General features: G+C 40.6%; 1 protein-coding gene across 1 annotated transcript; it reads left to right on the top strand.

Annotated features, from left to right (window-relative positions):
* Positions 1-20,447: 20,447 nt before the first annotated feature.
* Positions 20,448-24,405, top strand: LOC123138874 (F-box protein At5g03970). The gene is made up of 2 exons (XM_044558728.1): positions 20,448-21,549; positions 23,546-24,405. Exons 1-2 carry the CDS (start codon positions 20,448-20,450, stop codon positions 23,551-23,553), a joined length of 1,110 nt encoding a protein of 369 aa, XP_044414663.1. The 3' UTR covers positions 23,554-24,405.
* The last annotated feature ends 2,810 nt before the right edge of the window (positions 24,406-27,215 follow it).

The following is a 27,215-nucleotide window of genomic DNA, read 5'->3' as shown; positions in this document are numbered from 1 at the left end:
TAATTTCATGTCAAATATAAAATGAACAATAATTTTTTGAAAACAAAAGAATTATTATAGTATTTGTTGGGGAACGTAGCAGAAATTCAAAATTTTCCTACGTGTCACCAAGATCTATCTATGGAGAAACCAGCAATGAGGGGAAGGAGAGTGCATCTACATACCCTTGTAGATCGCTAAGCGGAAGCGTTCAAGTGAACGGGGTTGATGGAGTCGTACTCGTCGTGATTCAAATCACCGATGATCCTAGTGCCGAACGGACGGCACCTCCGCGTTCAACACACGTACAGCTCGGTGACGTCTCCCGCGCCTTGATCCAGCAAGGAGAGAGGGAGAGGTTGAGGAAGACTCCATCCAGCAGCGGCACAACGGCGTGGTGGTGATGGAGGAGCGTGGTAGTCCAGCAGGGCTTCGCTAAGCACCGCGAGATATGAGGAGAAGGGAGAGAGGTAGGGCTGCGCCAAGAGGAGAAGTTCTCATGTGTATGGCAGCCCCAAACCTCAACTATATATAGGGGAAAGGGAGGGCTGCGCCCCCTTTAGGGTTTCCCACCCCAAGGGGTGCGGCCAGCCCTAGATGGGACTTGGGGGGCGGCCAAGAGGGGAGAGAGGGGAGGCGCGCCTGGGGTGGGCCTTAGGGCCCATCTGCCCTAGGGTTTGCCCCCTCCCACTCTCCCTTGCGCCTTGGGCCCCTTGTGGGGGGCGCACCAGCCCACCTGGGGCTGGTTCCCTCCCACACTTGGCCCATGCAGCCCTCCGGGGTTAGTGGCCCCAATTGGTGGACCCCCGGGACCCTCCCGGTGGTCCCGGTACGTTACCGGAAAAACCCGAAACTTTTCCGGTGACCAAAACAGGACTTCCCATATATAAATCTTTACCTCCGGACCATTCCGGAACTCCTCGTGACGTCCGGGATCTCATCCGGGACTCCGAACAACATTCGGTAACCACATACAAACTTCCTTTATAACCCTAGCGTCACTGAACCTTAAGTGTGTAGACCCTACGGGTTCGGGAGACATGCAGACATGACCGAGATGTTCTCCGGTCAATAACCAACAGCGGGATCTGGATACCCATGTTGGCTCCCACATGTTCCACGATGATCTCATCGGATGAACCATGATGTCAAGGACTCAATCGATCTCGTATACAATTCCCTTTGTCTAGCGGTATTTTACTTGCCCGAGATTCGATCGTCGGTATACCGATACCTTGTTCAATCTCGTTACCGGCAAGTCTCTTTACTCGTTCCGTAACACATCATCCCGTGATCAACCCCTTGGTCACATTGTGCACATTATGATGATGTCCTACCGAGTGGGCCCAGAGATACCTCTCCGTTTACACGGAATGACAAATCCTAGTCTCGATTCGTGCCAACCCAACAGACACTTTCGGAGATACCTGTAATGCACCTTTATAGCCACCCAGTTACGTTGTGACGTTTGGTACACCCAAAGCATTCCTACGGTATCCGGGAGTTGCACAATCTCATGGTCTAAGGAAAAGATACTTGACATTTAGAAAAGCTTTAGCATACGAACTACACGATCTTTGTGCTAGGCTTAGGATTGGGTCTTGTCCATCACATCATTCTCCTAATGATGTGATCCCGTTATCAACGACATCCAATGTTCATAGTCAGGAAACCATGACTATCTGTTGATCACAACGAGCTAGTCAACTAGAGGCTTACTAGGGACATGGTGTTGTCTATATATCCACACATGTATCTGAGTTTCCTATCAATACAATTATAGCATGGACAATAAACGATTATCATGAACAAGGAAATATAATAATAACCAATTTATTATTGCCTCTAGGGCATATTTCCAACAGTCTCCCACTTGCACTAGAGTCAATAATCTAGTTCACATCGCCATGTGATTAACACTCACAGGTCACATCGCCATGTAACCAACATCCAAAGAGTTTACTAGAGTCAATAATCTAGTTCACATCACTATGTGATTAACACTCAATGAGTTCTGGGTTTGATCATGTTGCTTGTGAGAGAGGTTTTAGTCAACGGGTCTGAACCTTTCAGATCCGTGTGTGCTTTACAAATCTTTATGTCATCTCCTAGATGCAGCTACCACGCTCTATTTGGAGCTATTCCAAATAACTGTTCTACTTGGAGCTATTCTAAATTGTTTCTCCATTATACGTATCCGGTATCTCTACTCAGAGCTATCCGGATAGGTGTTAAGCTTGCATCGTCGTAACTCTTTACGTCGAACTCTTTATCACCTCCATAACCGAGAAAATTCCTTAGTCCACTAGTTACTAAGGATAACTTTGACCGCTGTACTGTGATCTATTCTTGGATCACTCTTGTACCCCTTGACTGACTCATGGCAAGGCACACTTCAGGTGCGGTACACAGCATAGCATACTGTAGAGCCTACGTCTTAAGCATAGGGGATGACCTTCGTCCTTTCTCTCTTTTATGCCAAGGTCGAGCTTTAAGTCTTAACTTCGTACCTTTACAACTCAGGCAAGAATTTCTTCTTTGACTGATCCATCTTGAACACCTTCAAGATCATGTCAAGGTATGTGCTCATTTGAAAGTATTATTAAGCATTTTGATCTATCCTTATAGATCTTGATGCTCAATGTTCAAGTAGCTTAATCCAGGTTTTCTATTGAAAAACACCTTTCAAATAACCCTATATGCTTTCTAGAAAATCTACGTCATCTCTGATCTATGATATGTCGACAACATATATTCATTAGAAATTCTATAGTGCTCCCACTCACTTCTTTGGAAATAAAAGTTTCTCATAAACTTTGTATAGACCCAAAATCTTTGATCATCTTATCAAAGCGTACATTCCAACTCCGACATGCTTACTCCAGTCCTTAGAAGGATTGCTGGAGCCAGCATACCTTTTAGCATCCTTAGGATCGATAAAACTTTTCTGATTGTATCACATACAACCTTTCCTTACGAAAAATGGTAAGGAAACTTGTCTTGACATCCATCTGCCAGATTTCATAAATGCAGCTAATGCTAACATGATTCCGACGGACTTAAGCATCGCTACGGATGAGAAAATCTCATTGTAGTCAACTCCTTGAACTTGTGAAAAATTCTTCGCCACAAGTCGAGCTTCATAGACGGTGACATCACCGTCCACGTCCGTCTTCTTCTTAAAGATCCATTTATCTCAATGGATTGCCGATCATCGGGCAAGTCCACCAAAGTCCATGCTTTGTTCTGATACATGGATCCTATCTCGGATTTCATGGCTTCTTAACCATTTGTCGGAATTTGGGCCCACCATCGCTTCTCCATAGCTCGTAGGTTCATTGTTGTCTAGCAACATGACCTTCAAGACAGGATCACCGTACCACTCTGAAGTAGTACGCATCCTTGTCACCTATGAGGTACGGTAGTGACTTGATCCAAAGTTTCATGATCACTATCATAAGCTTCTACTTCAATTGGTGTAGGTGCCATAGGAACAACTTCCTGTGCCCTGCTACACACTAGTTGAAGTGACGGTTCAATAACCTCATCAAGTCTCCACCATCCTCCCACTCAACTTTCCGAGAGAAACCTTTCCTCGAGAAAGGACCCGATACCTTGTTCAATCTCGTTACCGGCAAGTCTCTTTACTCGTTCCATAACACATCATCCTGTGATCAACCCCTTGGTCACATTGTGCACATTATGATGATGTCCTACCGAGTGGGCCCAGAGATACCTCTCCGTTTACACGGAGTGACAAATCCCAGTCTCGATTCGTGCCAACCCAACAGACACTTTCGGAGATACCTGTAATGCACCTTTATAGCCACCCAGTTACGTTGTGACGTTTGGTACACCCAAAGCATTCCTACGGTATCCGGGAGTTGCACAATCTCATGGTCTAAGGAAAAGATACTTGACATTTAGAAAAGCTTTAGCATACGAACTACACGATCTTTGTGCTAGGCTTAGGATTGGGTCTTGTCCATCACAACATTCTCCTAATGATGTGATCTCGTTATCAACGACATCCAATGTCCATAGTTAGGAAACCATGACTACCTGTTGATCACAACGAGCTAGTCAACTAGAGGCTTACTAGGGACATGGTGTTGTCTATATATCCACACATGTATCTGAGTTTCCTATCAATACAATTATAGCATGGACAATAAACGATTATCATGAACAAAGAAATATAATAATAACCAATTTATTATTGCCTCTAGGGCATATTTCCAACAGTCTCCCACTTGCACTAGAGTCAATAATCTAGTTCACATCGCCATGTGATTAACACTCACAGGTCACATCGCCATGTAACCAACATCCAAAGAGTTTACTAGAGTCAATAATCTAGTTCACATCACTATGTGATTAACACTCAATGAGTTCTGGGTTTGATCATGTTGCTTGTGAGAGAGGTTTTAGTCAACGGGTCTGAACCTTTCAGATCCGTGTGTGCTTTACAAATCTTTATGTCATCTCCTAGATGCAGCTACCATGCTCTATTTGGAGCTATTCCAAATAACTGTTCTACTTGGAGCTATTCTAAATTGTTTCTCCATTATACGTATCCGGTATCTCTACTCAGAGCTATCCGGATAGGTGTTAAGCTTGCATCGTCGTAACTCTTTACGTCGAACTCTTTATCACCTCCATAACCGAGAAAATTCCTTAGTCCACTAGTTACTAAGGATAACTTTGACCGCTGTACTGTGATCTATTCTTGGATCACTCTTGTACCCCTTGACTGACTCATGGCAAGGCACACTTCAGGTGCGGTACACAGCATAGCATACTGTAGAGCCTATGTCTTAAGCATAGGGGACGACCTTCGTCCTTTCTCTCTTTTCTGCCAAGGTCGAGCTTTAAGTCTTAACTTCGTACCTTTACAACACAGGCAAGAATTTCTTCTTTGACTGATCCATCTTGAACACCTTCAAGATCATGTCAAGGTATGTGCTCATTTGAAAGTATTATTAAGCATTTTGATCTATCCTTATAGATCTTGATGCTCAATGTTCAAGTAGCTTAATCCAGGTTTTCTATTGAAAAACACCTTTCAAATAACCCAATATGCTTTCTAGAAAATCTACGTCATCTCTGATCTATGATATGTCAACAACATATATTCATCAGAAATTCTATAGTGCTCCCACTCACTTCTTTGGAAATACAAGTTTCTCATAAACTTTGTATAGACCCAAAATCTTTGATCATCTTATCAAAGCGTACATTCCAACTCCGAGATGCTTACTCCAGTCCTTAGAAGGATTGTTGGAGCCAGCATACCTTTTAGCATCCTTAGGATCGATAAAACTTTTCTGATTGTATCACATACAACCTTTCCTTACGAAAAATGGTAAGGAAACTTGTCTTGACATCCATCTGCCAGATTTCATAAATGTAGCTAATGCTAACATGATTCCGACGGACTTAAGCATCGCTACGGATGAGAAAATCTCATTGTAGTCAACTCCTTGAACTTGTGAAAAATTCTTTGCCACAAGTCGAGCTTCATAGACGGTGACATCACCGTCCACGTCCGTCTTCTTCTTAAAGATCCATTTATCTCAATGGATTGCCGATCATCGGGCAAGTCCACCAAAGTCCATGCTTTGTTCTGATACATGGATCCTATCTCGGATTTCATGGCTTCTTAACCATTTGTCGGAATTTGGGCCCACCATCGCTTCTCCATAGCTCGTAGGTTCATTGTTGTCTAGCAACATGACCTTCAAGACAGGATCACCGTACCACTCTGAAGTAGTACGCATCCTTGTCACCTATGAGGTACGGTAGTGACTTGATCCAAAGTTTCATGATCACTATCATAAGCTTCTACTTCAATTGGTGTAGGTGCCATAGGAACAACTTCCTGTGCCCTGCTACACACTAGTTGAAGTGACGGTTCAATAACCTCATCAAGTCTCCACCATCCTCCCACTCAACTTTCCGAGAGAAACCTTTCCTCGAGAAAGGACCCGATACCTTGTTCAATCTCGTTACCGGCAAGTCTCTTTACTCGTTCCATAACACATCATCCTGTGATCAACCCCTTGGTCACATTGTGCACATTATGATGATGTCCTACCGAGTGGGCCCAGAGATACCTCTCCGTTTACACGGAGTGACAAATCCCAGTCTCGATTCGTGCCAACCCAACAGACACTTTTGGAGATACCTGTAATGCACCTTTATAGCCACCCAGTTACGTTGTGACATTTGGTACACCCAAAGCATTACTACGGTATCGGGAGTTGCACAATCTCATGGTCTAAGGAAAAGATACTTGACATTTAGAAAAGCTTTAGCATACGGACTACACGATCTTTGTGCTAGGCTTAGGATTGGGTCTTGTCCATCACATCATTCTCCTAATGATGTGATCCCGTTATCAACGACATCCAATGTCCATAGTCAGGAAACCATGACTATCTGTTGATCACAACGAGCTAGTCAACTAGAGGCTTACTAGGGACATGGTGTTGTCTATATATCCACACATGTATCTGAGTTTCCTATCAATACAATTATAGCATGGACAATAAACGATTATCATGAACAAGTAAATATAATAATAACCAATTTATTATTGCCTCTAGGGCATATTTCCAATAGTATTGCAGCCAGGGAATAGTAGTGCTACATGCTGACAGTTTAAAACTTTAAAGCATATCTGAGATACAAATTTTACAAAACCAGATAGTAAAATTAACCTGAACACACAGATTTTATACTGGATGGACACCACAAAGTCACATCAAACCTTACTGACGAACCATTTAATAAAAAATTATGTACTGGAAGGTATATATAATAAGGGAAACGATTCTATTCACCCGACCGATGTGTCACAAGCATCAGCTTTCCCCAGGTTCCGGTCAATCACAATTTCACAAGACAAACTTCAAGAATCTGTATTCGAGATGTCAAAGTGAACTAAAACGGTTGATATATCAAACTAACGAGTGATATTTCTTCATAGTTTTTTCTCGACAAAATTAGACATACCTCCTCTGAACCCCTTGTGTAGTAAAAGGCATCACCGCCCTTGCTGACACATGGGCCATGGAGCCAAATTTCGACGTCACTATCATTGCCTAAAAACTTACCTGCTAGTTGGAATAGATGACCCTACTTCCTTGAAAGCAACTAAACAGTAATTTCATGTCAAATATAAAATGAACAATAATTTTTTGAAAAAAAAGAATTATTATAGTATTGCAGTCAGGGAAGAGTAGTGCTACATGCTGATAGTTTAAAACTTTAAAGCATATCTGAGATATAAAAATTACAAAACCAGATAGTAAAATTAACCTGAACACACTGATTTTATACTGGATGGTCACCACAAAGTCACATCAAACCTTACTGACGAACCATTTAATAAAAATAGTGTACCGAAAGGTATATATAATAAGGAAAACGATTCTATTCACCCGACCGATCTGTCACGGGCATCAGCTTTCCCCAGGTTCCGGTCAATCACAACTTCACAAGACAAACTTCAAGAATCTGTAGTCGAGATGTCAAAGTGAACAAAAACGGTTGATTTATCAAACTAACGGAGTGATATTTCTTCATAGTTTTTTTCTCGACAAAAATCGACATACCTCCTCTGAACCCCTTGTGTAGTAAAAGGCATCACCGCCCTTGCTTACACATGGGCCATGGAGCCAAATTTCGACGTCACTATCATTGCCTAAAACCTTACCTGCTAGTTAGAATAGATGACCCTCTTGAAAGCAACTGAACAGTAATTTCATGTCAAATATAAAATGAACAATAATTTTTTGAAAGCAAATGAATTATTATAGTATTGCAGCCAGGGAAGAGTAGTGCTACATGTTGACAGTTTAAAACTTTAAAGCATATCTGAGATACAAAACCAGATAATAAAATTAACCTGAACACACTGATTTTATACTGGATGGACACCACAAAGTCACATCAAACCTTACTAACGAACCATTTAATAAAAATAATGTACTAAAAGGTACATATAATAAGGAAAATGATTCTATTCACCCGACCGATCTGTCACGGGCATGAGCTTTTCCCAGGTTCTGGTCAATCACAACTTCACAAGACAAACTTCAAGAATCTGTATTCGAGATGTCAAAGTGAACAAAAACGGTTGATTTATCAAACTAACGGAGTGATATTTCTTCATAGCTTTTTCTCGACAAAAATCGACATACCTCCTCTGAACCCCTTGTGTAGTAAAAGGCATCACCGCCCTTGCTTACACATGGGCCATGGAGCCAAATTTCGACGTCACTATCATTGCCTAAAACCTTACCTGCTAGTTGGAATAGATGACCCTACTTCCTTGAAAGCAACTGAACAGTAATTTCATGTCAAATATAAAATGAACAATAATTTTTTGAAAACAAATGAATTATTATAGTATTGCAGCCAGGGAAGAGAAGTGCTACATGTTGACAGTTTAAAACTTTAAAGCATATCTGAGATACAAAACCAGATAATAAAATTAACCTGAACACACTGATTTTATACTGGATGGACACCACAAAGTCACATCAAACCTTACTAACGAACCATTTAATAAATATAATGTACTAAAAGGTATATATAATAAGGAAAATGATTCTATTCACCCGACCGATCTGTCACGGGCATGAGCTTTTCCCAGGTTCTGGTCAATCACAACTTCACAAGACAAACTTCAAGAATCTGTATTCGAGATGTCAAAGTGAACAAAAACGGTTGATTTATCAAACTAACGGAGTGATATTTCTTCATAGCTTTTTCTCGACAAAAATTGACATACCTCCTCTGAACCCCCTGTGTAGTAAAAGGCATCACCGCCCTTGCTTACACATGGGCCATGGATCCAAATTTCGACGTCACTATCATTGCCTAAAACCTTACCTGCTAGTTGGAATAGATGACCCTACTTCCTTGAAAGCAACTGAACAGTAATTTCATGTCAAATATGAAATGAACAATAATTTTTTGAAAACAAATGAATTATTATAGTATTGCAGCCAGGGAAGAGTAGTGCTACATGTTGACAGTTTAAAACTTTAAAGCATATCTGAGATACAAAACCAGATAAAAAAATTAACCTGAACACACTGATTTTATACTGGATGGACACCACAAAGTCACATCAAACCTTACTAACGAACCATTTAAAAAAAATAATGTACTAAAAGGTATATATAATAAGGAAAATGATTCTATTCCCCCGACCGATCTGTCACGGGCATCAGCTTTTCCCAGGTTCTGGTCAATCACAACTTCACAAGACAAACTTCAAGAATCTGTATTCGAGATGTCAAAGTGAACTAAAATGGTTGATATATCAAACTAACGGAGTGATATTTCTTCATAGTTTTTTCTCAGAAAAAATAGACATACCTCCTTTGAACCCCTTGTGTAGTAAAAGGCAACACCGTCCTCGCTTACACATGGGCCATGGAGCTAAATTTCGACGTCACTGACATTGCCTAAAAACTTACCTGCTAGTTGGAATAGATGACCCTACTTCCTTGAAAGCAACTGAATAGTAATTTCATGTCAAATATAAAATGAAAAATTAATTTTTGAAAACAAAAGAATTATTATAGTATTGCATCCAGGGAAGAGTAGTGCTACATGCTGACAGTTTAAAACTCTAAAGCATATCTGAGATATAGAATTTACAAAACCAGATAGTAAAATTAACCTGAACACACTGATTTTATATTGGATGGTCACCACAAAGTCACATCAAACCTTACTGACGAACCATTTAATAAAAATAGTGTACCGAAAGGTATATATAATAAGGAAAACGATTCTATTGACCCGACCGATCTGTCACGGGCATCAGCTTTCCCCAGGTTCCGGTCAATCACAACTTCACAAGACAAACTTCAAGAATCTGTATTCGAGATGTCAAAGTGAACAAAAACGGTTGATTTATCAAACTAACGGAGTGATATTTCTTCATAGTTTTTTCTCGACGAAAATCGACATACCTCCTCTGAACCCCTTGTGTAGTAAAAGGCATCACCGCCCTTGCTTACACATGGGCCATGGAGCCAAATTTCGACGTCACTATCATTGCCTAAAACCTTACCTGCTAGTTGGAATAGATGACCCTACTTCCTTGAAAGCAACTGAACAGTAATTTCATGTCAAATATAAAATGAACAATAATTTTTTGAAAACAAATGAATTATTATAGTATTGCAGCCAGGAAAGAGTAGTGCTACATGTTGACAGTTTAAAACTTTAAAGCATATCTGAGATACAAAACCAGATAATAAAATTAACTTGAACACACTGATTTTATACTGGATGGACACCACAAAGTCACATCAAACCTTACTAACGAACCATTTAATAAAAATAATGTACTAAAAGGTATATATAATAAGGAAAATGATTCTATTCACCCGACCGATCTGTCACGGGCATCAGCTTTTCCCAGGTTCTGGTCAATCACAACTTCACAAGACAAACTTCAAGAATCTGTATTCGAGATGTCAAAGTGAACAAAAACGGTTGATATATCAAACTAACGGAGTGATATTTCTTCATAGTTTTTTCTCAGAAAAAATAGACATACCTCCTTTGAACCCCTTGTGTAGTAAAAGGCAACACCGTCCTCGCTTACACATGGGCCATGGAGCTAAATTTCGACGTCACTGACATTGCCTAAAAACTTACCTGCTAGTTGGAATAGAGGACCCTACTTCCTTGAAAGCAACTGAATAGTAATTTCATGTCAAATATAAAATGAACAATTATTTTTTGAAAACAAAAGAATTATTATAGTATTGCAGCCTGGGAAGAGTAGTGCTACATGCTGACAGTTTAAAACTTTAAAGCATATCTGAGATACAAAATTTACAAAACCAGATAGTAAAAGTAACCTGAACACACTAATTTTATATTGGATGAACACCACAAAGTCACATCAAACCTTACCGACGAACCATTTAATAAAAATAGTGTACTGAAAGGTATATATAATAAGGAAAACGATTCTATTCACCCGACCGATCTGTCATGGGCATCAGGTTTCCCTAGGTTCCGGTCAATCACAACTTCACAAGACAAACTTCAAGAATCTGTATTCGAGATGTCAAAGTGAACTAAAACGGTTGACATATCAAACTAACGGAGTGATATTTCTTCATGGTTTTTTCTCGACAAAAATAGATATACCTCCTCTTAACCCCTTGTGTAGCAAAAGGCATCACCGCCCGTGCTTACACATGGGCCATGGAGCCAAATTTTAACGTCACTGTCATTGCCTAAAAACTTACCTGCTAGTTGGAATAGATGACCCTACTTCCTTGAAAGCAACTGAACAGTAATTTCATGTCAAATATAAAATGAACAATAATTTTTTGAAAACAAAAGAATTATTATAGTATTGCAGCCGGGGAAGAGTAGTGCTACATGCTGACAGTTTAAAACTTTAAAGCATATCTGAGATACAGAATTTACAAAACCAGATAGTAAAATTAACCTAAACACACTAATTTTATACTGGATGAACACCACAAAGTCACATCAAACCTTACTGACGAACCATTTAATAAAAATAGTGTACTGAAAGGTATATATAATAAGAAAAACGATTCTATTCACCCGACCGATCTGTCACGGGCATCAGCTGTCCCTAGGTTCCGGTCAATCACAACTTCACAAGACAAACTTCAAGAATCTGTATTCGAGATGTCAGAGTGAACTGAAACGGTTGATATATCAAACTAACGAGTGATATTTCTTCATGGTTTTTTCTCGACAAAAATAGACATACCTCCTCTTAACCCCTTGTGTAGTAAAAGGCATCACCGCCCTTGCTTACACATGGGCCATGGAACCAAATTTCGACGTCACTGTCATTGCCTAAAAACTTACCTGCTAGTTGGAATAGATGACCCTACTTCCTTGAAAGCAACTGAACAGTAATTTCATGTCAAATATAAAATGAACAATAATTTTTTGAAAACAAAAGAATTATTATAGTATTGCAGCCAGGGAAGAGTAGTGCTACATGCTGACAGTTTAAAACTTTAAAGCATATCTGAGATACAGAATTTACAAAACCAGATAGTAAAATTAACCTGAACACACTAATTTTATACTGGATGAACACCACAAAGTCACATCAAACCTTACTGACGAACCATTTAATAAAAATAGTGTACTGAAAGGTATATATAATAAGGAAAACGATTCTATTCACCAGACCGATCTGTCACGGGCATCAGCTTTCCCTAGGTTCCGGTCAATCACAACTTCACAAGACAAACTTCAAGAATCTGTATTCGAGATGTCAAAGTGAACTAAAACGGTTGATATATCAAACTAACGAGTGATATTTCTTCATAGTTTTTTCTCGACAAAAATAGACATACCTCCTCTGAACCCCTTGTGTAGTAAAAGGCATCACCGCCCTTGCTTACACATGAGCCATGGAACCAAATTTCGACGTCACTGTCATTGCCTAAAAACTTACCTGCTAGTTGGAATAGATGACCCTACTTCCTTGAAAGCAACTGAACAGTAATTTCATGTCAAATATAAAATGAACAATAATTTTTTGAAAACAAAAGAATTATTATAGTATTGCAGCCAGGGAAGAGTAGTGCTACATGCTGACAGTTTAAAACTTTAAAGCATATCTGAGATACAAAATTTACAAAACCAGATAGTAAAATTAACCTGAACACACTGATTTTATACTGGATGGACACCACAAAGTCACATCAAACCTTACTGACGAACCATTTAATAAAAATAGTGTACTGAAAGGTATATATAATAAGGAAAACGATTCTATTCACCCGGCCGATCTGTCACGGGCATCAGCTTTCCCCAGGTTCCGGTCAATCACAACTTCACAAGACAAACTTCAAGGAATCTGTATTCGAGATGTCAAAGTGAACTAAAACGGTTGATATATCAAACTAACGAGTGATATTTCTTCATAGTTTTTTCTCGACAAAAATAGACATACCTCCTCTGAACCCCTTGTGTAGTAAAAGGCATCACCGCCCTTGCTTACACATGGGCCATGGAGCCAAATTTCGACGTCACTGTCATTGCCTAAAAACTTACCTGCTAGTTGGAATAGATGACCCTACTTCCTTGAAAGCAACTGAACAGTAATTTCATGTCAAATATAAAATGAACAATAATTTTTTAAAACAAAAGAATTATTATAGTATTGCAGCCAGTGAAGAGTAGTGCTACATGCTGACAGTTTAAAACTTTAAAGCATATCTGAGATATAAAATTTACAAAACCAGATAGTAAAATTAACCTGAACACACTGATTTTATACTGGATGGACACCACAAAGTCACATCAAACCTTACTGACGAACCATTTAATAAAAATAGTGTACTGAAAGGTATATATAATAAGGAAAACGATTCTATTCACCCGACCGATCTGTCACGGGCATCAGCTTTCCCCAGGTTCCGGTCAATCACAACTTCACAAGACAAACTTCAAGAATCTGTATTCGAGATGTCAAAGTGAACTAAAACGGTTGATATATCAAACTAACGGAGTGATATTTCTTCATAGTTTTTTCTCGACAAAAATAGACATACCTCCTCTGAACCCCTTGTGTAGTAAAAGGCATCACCGCCCTTGCTTACACATGGGCCATGGAGCCAAATTTCGACGTCACTGTCATTGCCTAAAAACTTACCTGCTAGTTGGAATAGATGACCCTACTTCCTTGAAAGCAACTGAACAGTAATTTCATGTCAAATATAAAATGAACAATAATTTTTTGAAAACAAAAGAATTATTATAGTATTGCAGCCAGTGAAGAGTAGTGCTACATGCTGACAGTTTAAAACTCTAAAGCATATCTGAGATACAAAATTTACAAAACCAGATAGTAAAATTAACCTGAACACACTGATTTTATACTGGATGGACACCACAAAGTCACATCAAACCTTACTGACGAACCATTTAATAAAAATAGTGTACTGAAAGGTATATATAATAAGGAAAACGATTCTATTCACCCGACCGATCTGTCACGGGCATCAGCTTTCCCTAGGTTCCGGTCAATCACAACTTCACAAGACAAACTTCAAGAATCTGTATTCGAGATGTCAAAGTGAACTAAAACGGTTGATATATCAAACTAACGAGTGATATTTCTTCATAGTTTTTTCTCGACAAAAATAGACATACCTCCTCTGAACCCCTTGTGTAGTAAAAGGCATCACCGCCCTTGCTTACACATGGGCCATGGAGCCAAATTTCGACGTCACTGTCATTGCCTAAAAACTTACCTGCTAGTTGGAATAGATGACCCTACTTCCTTGAAAGCAACTGAACAGTAATTTCATGTCAAATATAAAATGAACAATAATTTTTTGAAAACAAAAGAATTATTATAGTATTGCAGCCAGGGAAGAGTAGTGCTACATGCTGACAGTTTAAAACTTTAAAGCATATCTGAGATACAAAATTTACAAAACCAGATAGTAAAATTAACCTGAACACACTGATTTTATACTGGATGGACACCACAAAGTCACATCAAACCTTACTGACGAACCATTTAATAAAAATAGTGTACTGAAAGGTATATATAATAAGGAAAACGATTCTATTCACCCGACCGATCTGTCACGGGCATCAGCTTTCCCCAGGTTCCGGTCAATCACAACTTCACAAGACAAACTTCAAGAATCTGTATTCGAGATGTCAAAGTGAACTAAAACGGTTGATATATCAAACTAACGAGTGATATTTCTTCATAGTTTTTTCTCGACAAAAATAGACATACCTCCTCTGAACCCCTTGTGTAGTAAAAGGCATCACCGCCCTTGCTTACACATGGGCCATGGAGCCAAATTTCGACGTCACTGTCATTGCCTAAAAACTTACCTGCTAGTTGGAATAGATGACCCTACTTCCTTGAAAGCAACTGAACAGTAATTTCATGTCAAATATAAAATGAACAATAATTTTTTGAAAACAAAAGAATTATTATAGTATTGCAGCCAGGGAAGAGTAGTGCTACATGCTGACAGTTTAAAACTTTAAAGCATATCTGAGATACAAAATTTACAAAACCAGATAGTAAAATTAACCTGAACACACTGATTTTATACTGGATGGACACCACAAAGTCACATCAAACCTTACTGACGAACCATTTAATAAAAATAGTGTACTGAAAGGTATATATAATAAGGAAAACGATTCTATTCACCCGACCGATCTGTCACGGGCATCAGCTTTCCCCAGGTTCCGGTCAATCACAACTTCACAAGACAAACTTCAAGAATCTGTATTCGAGATGTCAAAGTGAACTAAAACGGTTGATATATCAAACTAACGAGTGATATTTCTTCATAGTTTTTTCTCGACAAAAATAGACATACCTCCTCTGAACCCCTTGTGTAGTAAAAGGCATCACCGCCCTTGCTTACACATGGGCCATGGAGCCAAATTTCGACGTCACTGTCATTGCCTAAAAACTTACCTGCTAGTTGGAATAGATGACCCTACTTCCTTGAAAGCAACTGAACAGTAATTTCATGTCAAATATAAAATGAACAATAATTTTTTGAAAACAAAAGAATTATTATAGTATTGCAGCCAGGGAAGAGTAGTGCTACATGTTGACAGTTTAAAACTTTAAAGCATATCTAAGATACAAAATTTACAAAACCAGATAGTAAAATTAACCTGAACACACTGATTTTATACTGGATGGACACCACAAAGTCACATCAAACCTTATTGACAAACCATTTAATAAAAATAGTGTACTGAAAGGTATATATAATAAGGAAAACGATTCTATTCACCTGACCGATCTGTCATGGGCATCAGCTTTCCCTAGATTCCGGTCAATCACAACTTCACAAGACAAACTTCAAGGATCTGTATTCGAGATGTCAAAGTGAACTAAAACGGTTGATATATCAAACTAACGAGTGATATTTCTTCATAGTTTTTTCTCGACAAAAATACACATACCTCCTCTGAACCCCTTGTGTAGTAAAAGGCATCACCGCCCTTGCTTACCCATGGGCCCTGGAGCCAAATTTCGACGTCACTGTCAATGCCTAAAAACTTACCTGCTAGTTGGAATAGATGACCCTACTTCCTTGAAAGCAACTGAACAGTAATTTCATGTCAAATATAAAATGAACAATAATTTTTTGAAAACAAAAGAATTATTATAGTATTGCAGCCAGGGAAGAGTAGTGCTACATGCTGACAGTTTTCAACTATAAAGCATATATGAGATACAAAATTTACAAAACCAGATAGTAAAATTAACCTGAACACACTGATTTTATACTGGATGGACACCACTAAGTCACATCAAACCTTAGTGACGAACCATTTAATAAAAACAATGTAGTGAAAGGTATATATAATAAGGAAAACGATTCTATTCACCCGACAGATCTGTCACAGGCATCAACTTTCCCTAGGTTCCGGTCAATCACAACATCACAAGACAAACTTCAAGAATCTATATTCGAGATGTCAAAGTGAACTAAAACGGTTGATATATCAAACTAATGAGTGATATTTCTTCATAGTTTTTTCTGGAAAAAAATAGACATACCTCCTCTGAACCCCTTGTGTAGTAAAAGGGATCACCGCCCTTGCTTACACATGAGCCATGGAACCAAATTTCGACGTCACCGTCATTGCCTAAAAACTTACCTACTAGTTGGAATAGATGACCCTACTTCCTTGAAAGCAACTGAACAGTAATTTCATGTCAAATATAAAATGAAGAATAATCTTTTGAAAACAAAAGAATTATTATAGTATTGCAGCCAGGGAAGAGTAGTGCTATATGCTGACAGTTTAAAACTTTAAAGCATATCTGAGATATAAAATTTACAAAACCAGATAGTAAAATTAACCTGAACACACTGATTTTATACTGGATGGACACCACAAAGTCACATCGAACCTTACCGACGAACCATTTAATAAAAATAGTGTACTGAAAGGTATATATAATAAGGAAAATGATTCTATTCACCCGACCGATCTGTCACGGGCATCAGCTTTCCCCAGGTTCCGGTCAATCACAACTTCACAAGACAAACTTCAAGAATCTGTATTCGAGATGTCAAAATGAACTAAAACGGTTGATATATCAATCTAACGAGTGATATTTCTTCATAGTTTTTTCTTGACAAAAATAGACATACCTCCTCTGAACCCCTTGTGTAGTAAAAGGCATCACCACCCTTGCTTACCCATGGGCCATGGAGCAAAATTTCGACGTCACTGTCATTGCCTAAAAACTTACCTGCTAGTTGGAATAGATGACCCTACTTCCTTGAAAGCAACTAAACAGTAATTTCATGTAAAATATAAAATGAACAATAATTTTTTGAAAACAAAAGAATTATTATAGTATTGCAGCCAGTGAAGAGTAGTGCTACATGCTGACAGTTTAAAAGTTTAAAGCATCTCTGAGATATAAAATTTACAAAACCAGATAGTAAAATTAACCTGAACACACTAGTTTTATACTGGATGGACACCACACAGTCATATCAAACCTTACTGACGAACCATTTAATAAAAATAGTGTACTGAAAGGTATATATAATAAGGAAAATGATTCTATTCACCCGACCGATCTATCACGGGCATCAGCTTTCCCCAGGTTCCGGTCAATCACAACTTCACAAGACAAACTTCAAGAATCTGTATTCGAGATGTCAAAGTGAACTAAAACGGTTGATATATCAAACTAACGAGTGATATTTCTTCATAGTTTTTTCTCGACAAAAATAGACATACCTCCTCTGAACCCCTTGTGTAGTAAAAGGCATCACCGCCCTTGCTTACACATGGGCCATGGAGCCAAATTTCGACGGCACTGTCATGGCCTAAAAACGTACCTGCTAGTTGGAATAGATGACCCTTCTTCCTTGAAAGCAACTGAACAGTAATTTCATGTCAAATATAAAATGAACAATAATTTTTTGAAAACAAAAGAATTATTATAGTATTGCAGCCAGTGAAGAGTAGTGCTACATGCTGACAGTTTAAAACTTTAAAGCATATCTGAGATAAAAAATTTACAAAACCAGATAGTAAAATTAACCTGAACACACTGATTTTATACTGGATGGACACCACAAAGACACATCAAACCTTACTGACGAACCATTTAATAAAAATAGTGTACTGAAAGGTATATATAATAAGGAAAACGATTCGATTCACCCGACCGATCTGTCACGGGCATCAGCTTTCCCCAGGTTCCGGGCAATCACAACTTCACAAGACAAACTTCAAGAATCTGTATTCGAGATGTCAAAGTGAACTGAAACGGTTGATATATCAAACTAACGGAGTGATATTTCTTCATAGTTTTTTCTCGACAAAAATAGACATACCTCCTCTGAACCCCTTGTGTAGTAAAAGGCATCACCGCCCTTGCTTGCACATGGGCCATGGAGCCAAATTTCGACGTCACTGTCATTGCCTAAAAACTTACCTGCTAGTTGGAATAGATGACCCTACTTCCTTGAAAGCAACTGAACAGTAATTTCATGTCAAATATAAAATGAACAATAATTTTTTGAAAACAAAAGAATTATTATAGTATTGCAGCCAGGGAAGAGTAGTGCTACATGCTGACAGTTTAAAACTTTAAAGCATATCTGAGATATAAAATTTACAGAACCAGATAGTAAAATTAACCTGAACACACTGATTTTATACTGGATGGACACCACAAAGTCACATCAAACCTTACTGACGAACCATTTAATAAAAATAGTGTACTGAAAGATATATATAATAAGGAAAACGATTCTATTCACCCGACCGATCTGTCACGGGCATCAGCTTTCCCCAGGTTCCGGTCAATCACAACTTCACAAGACAAACTTCAGGGATCTGTATTCTAGATGTCAAAGTGAACTAAAATGGTTGATATATCAAACTAACGGAGAGATATTCTTCATAGTTTTTTCTCGACAAAAATATACATACCTCCTCTAAACCCCTTGTGTAGTAAAAGGCATCACCGCCCTTGCTTACACATGGGCCATGGAGCCAAATTTCGACCCACTGTCATTGCCTAAAAACTTACCTGCTAGTTGGAATAGATGACCCTACTTCCTTGAAAGCAACTGAACAGCAATTTCATGTCAAATATAAAATGAACAATAATTTTTTGAAAACAAAAGAATTATTATAGTATTGCACACAGCGAAGAGTAGTGCTACATGTTGACAGTTTAAAACTTTAAAGCATATCTGAGATATAAAATTTACAAAACCAGATAGTAAAATTAACTTGAACACACTGTTTTTATATTGGAACGACACCACAAAGTCACAGCAAACCTTACTGACGAACCATTTATAAAAATAGTGTACTGAAAGGTGTATATAATAAGGAAAACGATTCTATTCACCTGATCGATCTGTCATGGGCATGTCGGGAGGCGTATTATGACACATGTATGTGGAACGATGACAGATCGCGTATCGGGAGGCGTACCATGACACATGAATAGTACCACCTCGGATGTAGATAATAATATAGGTAAAAAAATTGAAAGCGTAAATTCAGGAGAAGAATCGTATTGTGACGGTGAAACCATGGAGTCAATCCGTGCTTTATTATTAGGGAAGGATATATAGGTAAAGATAAAGATAAAGATTAGGATTAGTATTGGGTCTATGTAAGACACATCTAGATGTGACATAGTTATGTCACATCTAAGCTGATGTCCATTCTATTTGTGTTATACTCCCTCCGTTCCTAAATATTTGTCTTTCTAGAGATTTCAACAAGTGACTACATACGGAGCAAATTGAGTAAATCTACACTCTAAAGTATGTCTATATATACATCCGTACGTAGTAGTCCATTTGAAATCTAAAAAGACAAATATATTTAGGAACGGAGGAAGTATTTTTTTGTCCTACTTTTTTTTGTTTTTTGTTGCTGCATTATATATTTGTGGGAGTTTAGATGTGACATTTTTAGAAAACATCTAGATATGAATTAGACAAACCAATTAGTATTAGGTAGAGATAATGTAGATTTAGATAGGGTAGACAGGAGAGATATGATACACACTCGTGCGAGAAAAAAAACATACAAAAGGATATCAATGTAAGGGGGTGTTTGGTTCAGGGACGTTTTAGTTCCAGAGACTAGAAAAAGTCCCTAAAAAGTCTCTAGGAACCAAACGGGAGGGACTTTTTCTACACGGACTAGAAAAAGATTCTACTAGAGAGTCTTTTTTGATTAGTCCCTGGACTAGAAAAAGTCCTAGGACTTTTGAACCAAACGCCCCCTAAGTTTGGGCCGATCCATTTCCACATTTCATTTTGGGCTGCTGCTGCTGTGACTCCACCCACCACAATCCCGCACGACGGCACGAGCAGCGAGGGCGAAGCCGCCGCCGCCGCCGCCGCCACCCCCAACCCCCCTCGCCGGCGATGTGGCCACTGGAGGACGACGATCTGCTCCCCGAGATCCTCGTCCGCCTGCCCCCGCAGCCCTCCTCTCTGCCCCGCGCCTCCGCCGTATGCAAGCGCTGGCGCCTCCTCGTCTCCGACCCAGGATTCTCCCGCCGCTTCCGGATCCACCACCGCCGCAGCCCTCCCCTCCTCGGTTTCTTCCGCAGGAATGACGGCCTGCCCTTCGTACCCACTCTCGACGCCCCGGATCGTGTCTCCCCCGGTCGTTTCTCCTTGCAGCGCGGCGACGGCGACCGGTTCATGCCCCTCGGATGCCGCCATGGCCTGGTACTCATCTCCAACAAACCTAAGAACCAGATCCTGGTGTGTGACCCCGTCACCGGCGACCAGCACCGCCTTGTCGTGCCCCCGGGGGTTGCAGTACATGCAGAGAAGACATCGATCAACGGGGCGGTGCTTCGTGCTCGTGCTGCCGGAGACGAGGCCCAGCACTTCCAAGTGGTGTTGACAGTGGCAGACAACGACCACGAGCAACACCATCGAGCTCTTGCCTGCGTTTACTCGTCAGAGACCGGCGCATGGGGTGATCTTGTCTCAACGCAGCTTCCACCTGATGTTCTAATGAGTGATGCTCCCACCTTGGTTTCTACTGACAAGCCTGCTGTGCTGGTTGGGGATTCCCTTTACTGGAAGCTTGCTGGGAATATGGATGGAATTCTCGAGTTCGATTTGGAGAAGCAAAGCCTAGCTGTGATACGGGTGCCGGTGCATATCCTTGAAGAGGGCCAGTACATGTTCTTGATTATGCGGGCAGAGGGTGGAGGCCTTGGTTTACTCATCCAGACAGACTGCAGCATCCAACTGTGGAAGATGAAGACTGATTGTGATGGTGTTGCTTCATGGGGGCTTGGAAGAACCATTGAACTGGACAAGCTACTTTCTCTGAAATCTCAGGAGACTAACATGTTGATACCAGGGCTCGAGGAGGAAAATAATGTGGTATTCGTGTGGGCAGATCACATCGTCTTTACGGTCCATCTTGAGTCAATGAAGTTCAAGAAGCTTTCTGGAACCTACCCCCTTTCTCATTATCATCCATTCAGAAGTGTCTACGCTGCAGGTAAAGCATGTCTTGACATATTCGTTGTAACAAAACCAAGTTAATTTTTGATAATTGGTTCATGGCATATATGGTTCATCCTTTCCTGTTGAGTTAACAAGTTTAAGTAGTGTCATATCACTTGTTCCTTTGGCTGCTTGCTGACCTCTTCAACATATAGCGATTGTTTCCTGTAGTATTTCTATTCTGATTCTTGTGTGGTGGCGTTGTATGTAATGATTATGATTTGTTAGAAAAAAAATCTGTTAGTGGTATATAGTCTTGTATATTCTCTGCAGCCTGGCGATGGCCTGCAATTGGTCTATTGTTCAGTTTCACTTCTGAAATTCTTGTTGTTCAAGTCAGAGCTAGCAAACTGTCTTCATCTGTTTATTATCATCCACAACTATTTGCTTACATGTTCACCCGGTCACCTCCTTGCATTGATGGCAGACTGCATCTTTGACGTCTTCTCCAGGCCCTGCTTCTCTTCCATATGCCTTTAACCACCTGACTTCTCTTTTATTTGCTAATGTTCTATCCCCTCACTACTGGATGTGAATACTTCCGGTTGCCTTCCTGTTCAATCGAACTGCCATGCTTTCAGTTACCTCCTCAGTACTCCCCCAGTTCCTTCTGATAATGCAGGTTTTTCTCCCTCTAGCTCCCAGATGAGTCCAAACTCATTACCCTTCCCCTCTGTGAATATGTTAAGTGGTAACATAATCAGTACATCCTCTTTTGTGTTCTTCATGGACTTATTTTTTGTTTGTTTTACTTCTACTAGTTGCTACATGCCTTTGATTAGTTTTTCGTGGTTATGGGTCTATCAAATCCTAATGCGATTTATATGGTGTTACCTCTACGTGAGTATTTGATAACTATGCATGACGACCATTTGCTTCATGCTTCCTTCATATAAACGGGATAGCTATATCATTTCACATTGCTGCTTATTTTTGGTCATTATTGTACCTAGTGAACTGATGATCGTCAGAAACACTTGAAGAGTATGCTTTCATTAATTTTTGTATTTCTATTTATCCTTTTGCTCAATTTATTGCAGTTTTACGGATGATTGTTCTAGTAGAAGGCAGTTTGCGTAAATATTATTCTCAGCATATCTCTCAGTGTCTATCTAATTTGCATATGTAATCTGCCATGATCCACTAACATGATTTGTCTGGTCCAAGCTATATGTATCAATGCTTTGCCGGCAGTCTATTTTCTGCACTTTTGGTCACTTTAGGTGCTTAAGACTTTATAAACATATGATTGAAATGCCATGACTAACAGATTCACTGTAAACACTGCTTTTGTCACAAATTGTATTTTTTACTGACATATTAATATTACCAGTAAACTAGTGGTCAAAGCATTGCTTTTGTTGTTGTCAAGAAAGAATAATGCATCTATTTTGGGCCGAGGGAACTGTGTCCGTTAATAAGACAATGCACAATCCCCAGTTGAGGCTTTTACTACATGAGTTCAATTAAATTTTATTTGTGAGCGACTAGCTAGCTCGTACATTTCTGAAAGTATGTCTATGAGCTATAAACTAGATGGTTTGGGTTTGTTGCCCCATGAGCCCCTTGTGTGCCCATGATAACAAGGAATATTTCAAATGATTCGATAAGCTAGGATGTCCAGTATTTCCCTGTAATGGAGTTATTTGGACCACTGATTTTATTTGATTTTTGCCTTCACTGAGAACAGAATAACAGATGTAGCCAAAAACTTGAGAATATGCTAACAATAAGAGTTGAAGGTGTGGTGATAAAAATGAACCCTTTTCCTGTAGCGGTTCTCTGTTTCTAGTGTTGGTTTGTCTGCTGATGCTGACCGCTGAGACGGTCCAGTTTCGGAGCATTTGGCATGATTTCCACAATACCAGTGAAGTTAATGTGTACTGTTTGAGTCGTACAAAAAATTGAGATACATAACTTTAACGTTTTTTCTCTGAATGTATTGTGATACATAGCTTTAACATTGACTGATGAAATTGGCTGCTCTGCAGGTATCTAGGATTGAATTCCGGTGGCCGAGATGCAGAAAATGGTTATGGTGCTGTAGATTCTGCCAATTTCTATGCTGTTCACGGGGTCTGCCATGTGCTATACCCATAATTTGGCCCTCTGTGCCGGCCTTTGCAAACTTACCTGTCTATCGTTTATGTTCTGTATGAGGACACGGTGACTTGCTTGGATTAATAATTAGTGTTGGGTTACTCTCGCGGTTCATTTGCTTGGTGCCTTTTAAACAAGCACGCCAAGGCAAGCTCGTCTGTCAGTTGTATCGTTTGCTTATGTCTCATGTTGTGTCAGGTTGAGGTTTCAGGTTGTAGGTTGCTTACAGGAGGTGGTCTCTTGCAGCTCTGTACACGTATGGATTGCAATACAAATCTCCGAAAGTGAAAAGATCAGTTCCTTGCTGTGGGCGTTCCCTTTGCTCAGCCATGCTAAAATTGACGCTGATTGTGATGGGGCGATCCGTCAAGCTTCCCTTTCTTTCAAGGGGCTGGGGTTTTGTTGCGAGGAATGATCGGGCCTTACCGCGGCATCGGGGCGCTTTCTTTGTGATGACGTCGGGTCATCTTCAGGGAGTCAGCTCCGCACTACATGCTGAAGCTTTGGCGCTGCTTCAACAAGCTAAAGCAAGCACATGGCAATTACATAATTGCCGTGTGTTGCATATGACAATGTAAAAAGAAAATGTATGTGCTAGGCGCTCTGTTAGGGGATGGCAACCAGATTGTGTGGGCTGGCCATCTACCTCAGTTTGTACTGAATCTGTGTGCTGCCGACTTGTCCAACGTTTCAGTTTAATGGAGTGCATCGGCAGTGTTACTTTCTGAAGAAAAAAATGCGAACGGACAAACACAGGCAGCTCCTTAAGATCTTGTCTAGGAAGGAAGCTCCCTTTCTTAATTTAGCACTGAGCAAATCTCCATTAGGAAAATACGTTGCCTTCAGAACAGTACCACACAAAGAATCTGGATTATCTATTAACCTCCATGCTTGTCTTGCTAGAAGAGCCAAATTAGAATAGTGGATGTCTCTAAACCCCGTACCTCCTTTGCACTTCGGCGCACATAATATCCACCAATGCATTCTCTTTTGGTTGTCACTGTCCCCCCAACATTAGTGCAACATCGAGTCAGATATTCCTTTACAAACTTGTTTAGGAATTTTAAAGATTGACATCCAGAAATAAGAGAGGACTGTTCCACCGAGTCTCCTCAGCGATTTGGATTTCTGACCGTTGGATCTGGCTGCTTGATGCGATCTGGGCCGTCGGATCGAGCCGTTGGATGACCTACGCCGTCGGATCAGATCCCGGCACTGTAGGAATGAATAGTGATAAAAAACGTCTGCCACCGCGTGTAATTCCGGTGCCCCGCCAAGGGCATTTTCATCATTTCACGTCCTACGATATAAAATGGGCCCGCTCCTGTTGCGCGACCTCCTTCCACACACACACACACACTCTCTCTCTCTCTCCACACCCTAACCCGCCTCTCTGCCCCGCCGCCGCTGCGGTCGCTCGCCCAGGCACCCATCCAGCACTCGCGCCGCCGCCGTTGCCCCCTCTCCTCTTCCTCCCGCCCGGCCCGTGCCTCCCTGCCCCGCTGCCATCCAGGGCCAGCCCCACACCGCTGCATCCTCTTCCTTCCTCTCATCCCCACGCGGCGACGACAGCAAGGACGGCACGCTGCGCCCACCCCCTCCACTCCACCAGAGGTGCCCCTCCTCGCCCCGTCCTCCTCGCGCTCGAGGACCCCCAGTCGCCCGCAGCCCTGGCGTCCTACCAGGTCCTGCTCGCCGTCCCCGCCTGCATCGCCCTCGGCACGCTCGTCTCTCTCTCCTCCTCAGTGCCCAGCGGGAGAAGCATGAGGCGTTGACGCTGCTGATGCTCAGCGGGAGAAGCAGCTGCCGAAAATCAATGAAGCCGCCCCCCTCCTCCACGGCAGCGCCTTCGTCCCCGACGACACCCAGCAGCAGCCCACTCCCGGTACTACTGCCCCCCTTCTCTCTCCCTCTCGCTCATGCTGCGGTCAGTACTCCGATTATTATGAAAATTTCCCTCTCCAGTATGCTAAGCTATAATTTTCAGTAGTATTCTGCATATGACCGAAATGGTTTTTTGAGGACAGTGCAGCATGATGTCTGCACTTTTAATATGAGTGAGATGGGTTTTTGAGGATAGTTTTGGTTTTGGATTAAGTATCAATGAGATTTGCCGACCGGGTCCAAGATGCTTGCTTAGTTGCTTTGGAAGAAGAGTCTCTGCCCTGTTCTGCTCCTACACATGGGGGTATTAGGAGGATTCAATGTTTTGATGCTTCTTGTTCTGGTGGAATCTCATGAGCTAGATGGATTTAGGTTCCGCTTAATTCTGGACGAGATCGCATGTGATCGCTCAAGCGACGCAATCTGGACGAGAACCTCGTTGGACAGATTCCTGAGAAGATAGGCTACGATTTGTTCGTCCTGGATTAACCAGGGGGCATAGGCAGGATTCACAGCAACCTGATCCTTGTCGTCGGTGGTCTTGGTGGTGATTGTTTTGCAAGGTTCTTAGATGGTTTGATCGAGGTAACCGTATAGGCCGGCGCCCATGATCTGTGATCTGGCTTGAGCGTGCCATAGGATATAGTTGGTGCGGGTAAGAGGTTCAGATGTGTTGTTGTTGAGGCCAGGGGACATGACAGAGGTGAAAGACGAGATGGTGGGTGAAGGTTAATGGCGCTAGATGTGATGGAAGGGACTAGCTCTGTATACCATGTAGAAACCTATGGTTAAGCATCTCAATCTCCATACATGGAGACCCACTGAGTATATATTGATTGTGGGAGTCGGTACAGGAGATGGCAGCGTCAAGGCTAACCATCGAGATATATTACAGGAGGATTTAGGAGATAAGAGAGATAAAACACAAAAAGAATAAACCTCCTAACTACCATGCCGTGAGCCTCAAGACCTCATAGCGTGTTACAAAGCGACATGCTAAACCTGTACAAGATATGTGTTTAACAGTTGTAGCTAGGTAAATTACTCTGTTCAAGTTCACCATCACGTTTTATTAGAAAGTACATTGTCTATGGACAATGCATCTCAGGGGATCACAGTGAGGATGAAAGGTTTGGAGAAATGCAAAATGATAAAATTAAGACGTTGGTATACAAAGAACTATCAGGAAAATATACACCATCAATCATTCACCATAAGGACACATCAGGGCAGTAGCTGAGTGGAGAACTAATTAAAATGTTTCTCCTGGATTTCTGATTTTCTATACTAGAGATGGGTCTTAGATAGTCTGCTAGAGTAGCCACACAAACCAAGGGCTTTAGTCCCTATAGCTATAAGATGACATCTGCTCTTTGGCTTTTCCCTCTTTATGTGTGACAAGATTGTCTGATTGTGAAATGCATGTAATTCATTAAGAACTTATGGTTTAATTATAACATTAACACTTTTGAGCCATGACCTGACCTTATATACTGCTGCAATCAAAGAGCAATAACCTAACATACTTTGAACTAAACCAATGTTGCTTGGTCAATAAATAGCGTGCTGACTTGCTGGTTCAGTTTAGACATGTAGGCAGAAGCCAATAATGGCATGCTGCCTTGCTGGTTCAGTATAAAGTATGTAAGGTTATTCCTCTTTGCTTGTTGATCTAAC

This window comes from Triticum aestivum, chromosome 6B, assembly GCF_018294505.1.
Source record: "Triticum aestivum cultivar Chinese Spring chromosome 6B, IWGSC CS RefSeq v2.1, whole genome shotgun sequence".
NCBI lineage: Eukaryota > Viridiplantae > Streptophyta > Magnoliopsida > Poales > Poaceae > Triticum > Triticum aestivum.
Note: the sequence above shows the minus strand (reverse complement) of the source record. Positions and strands in the feature narration are given on the sequence as shown.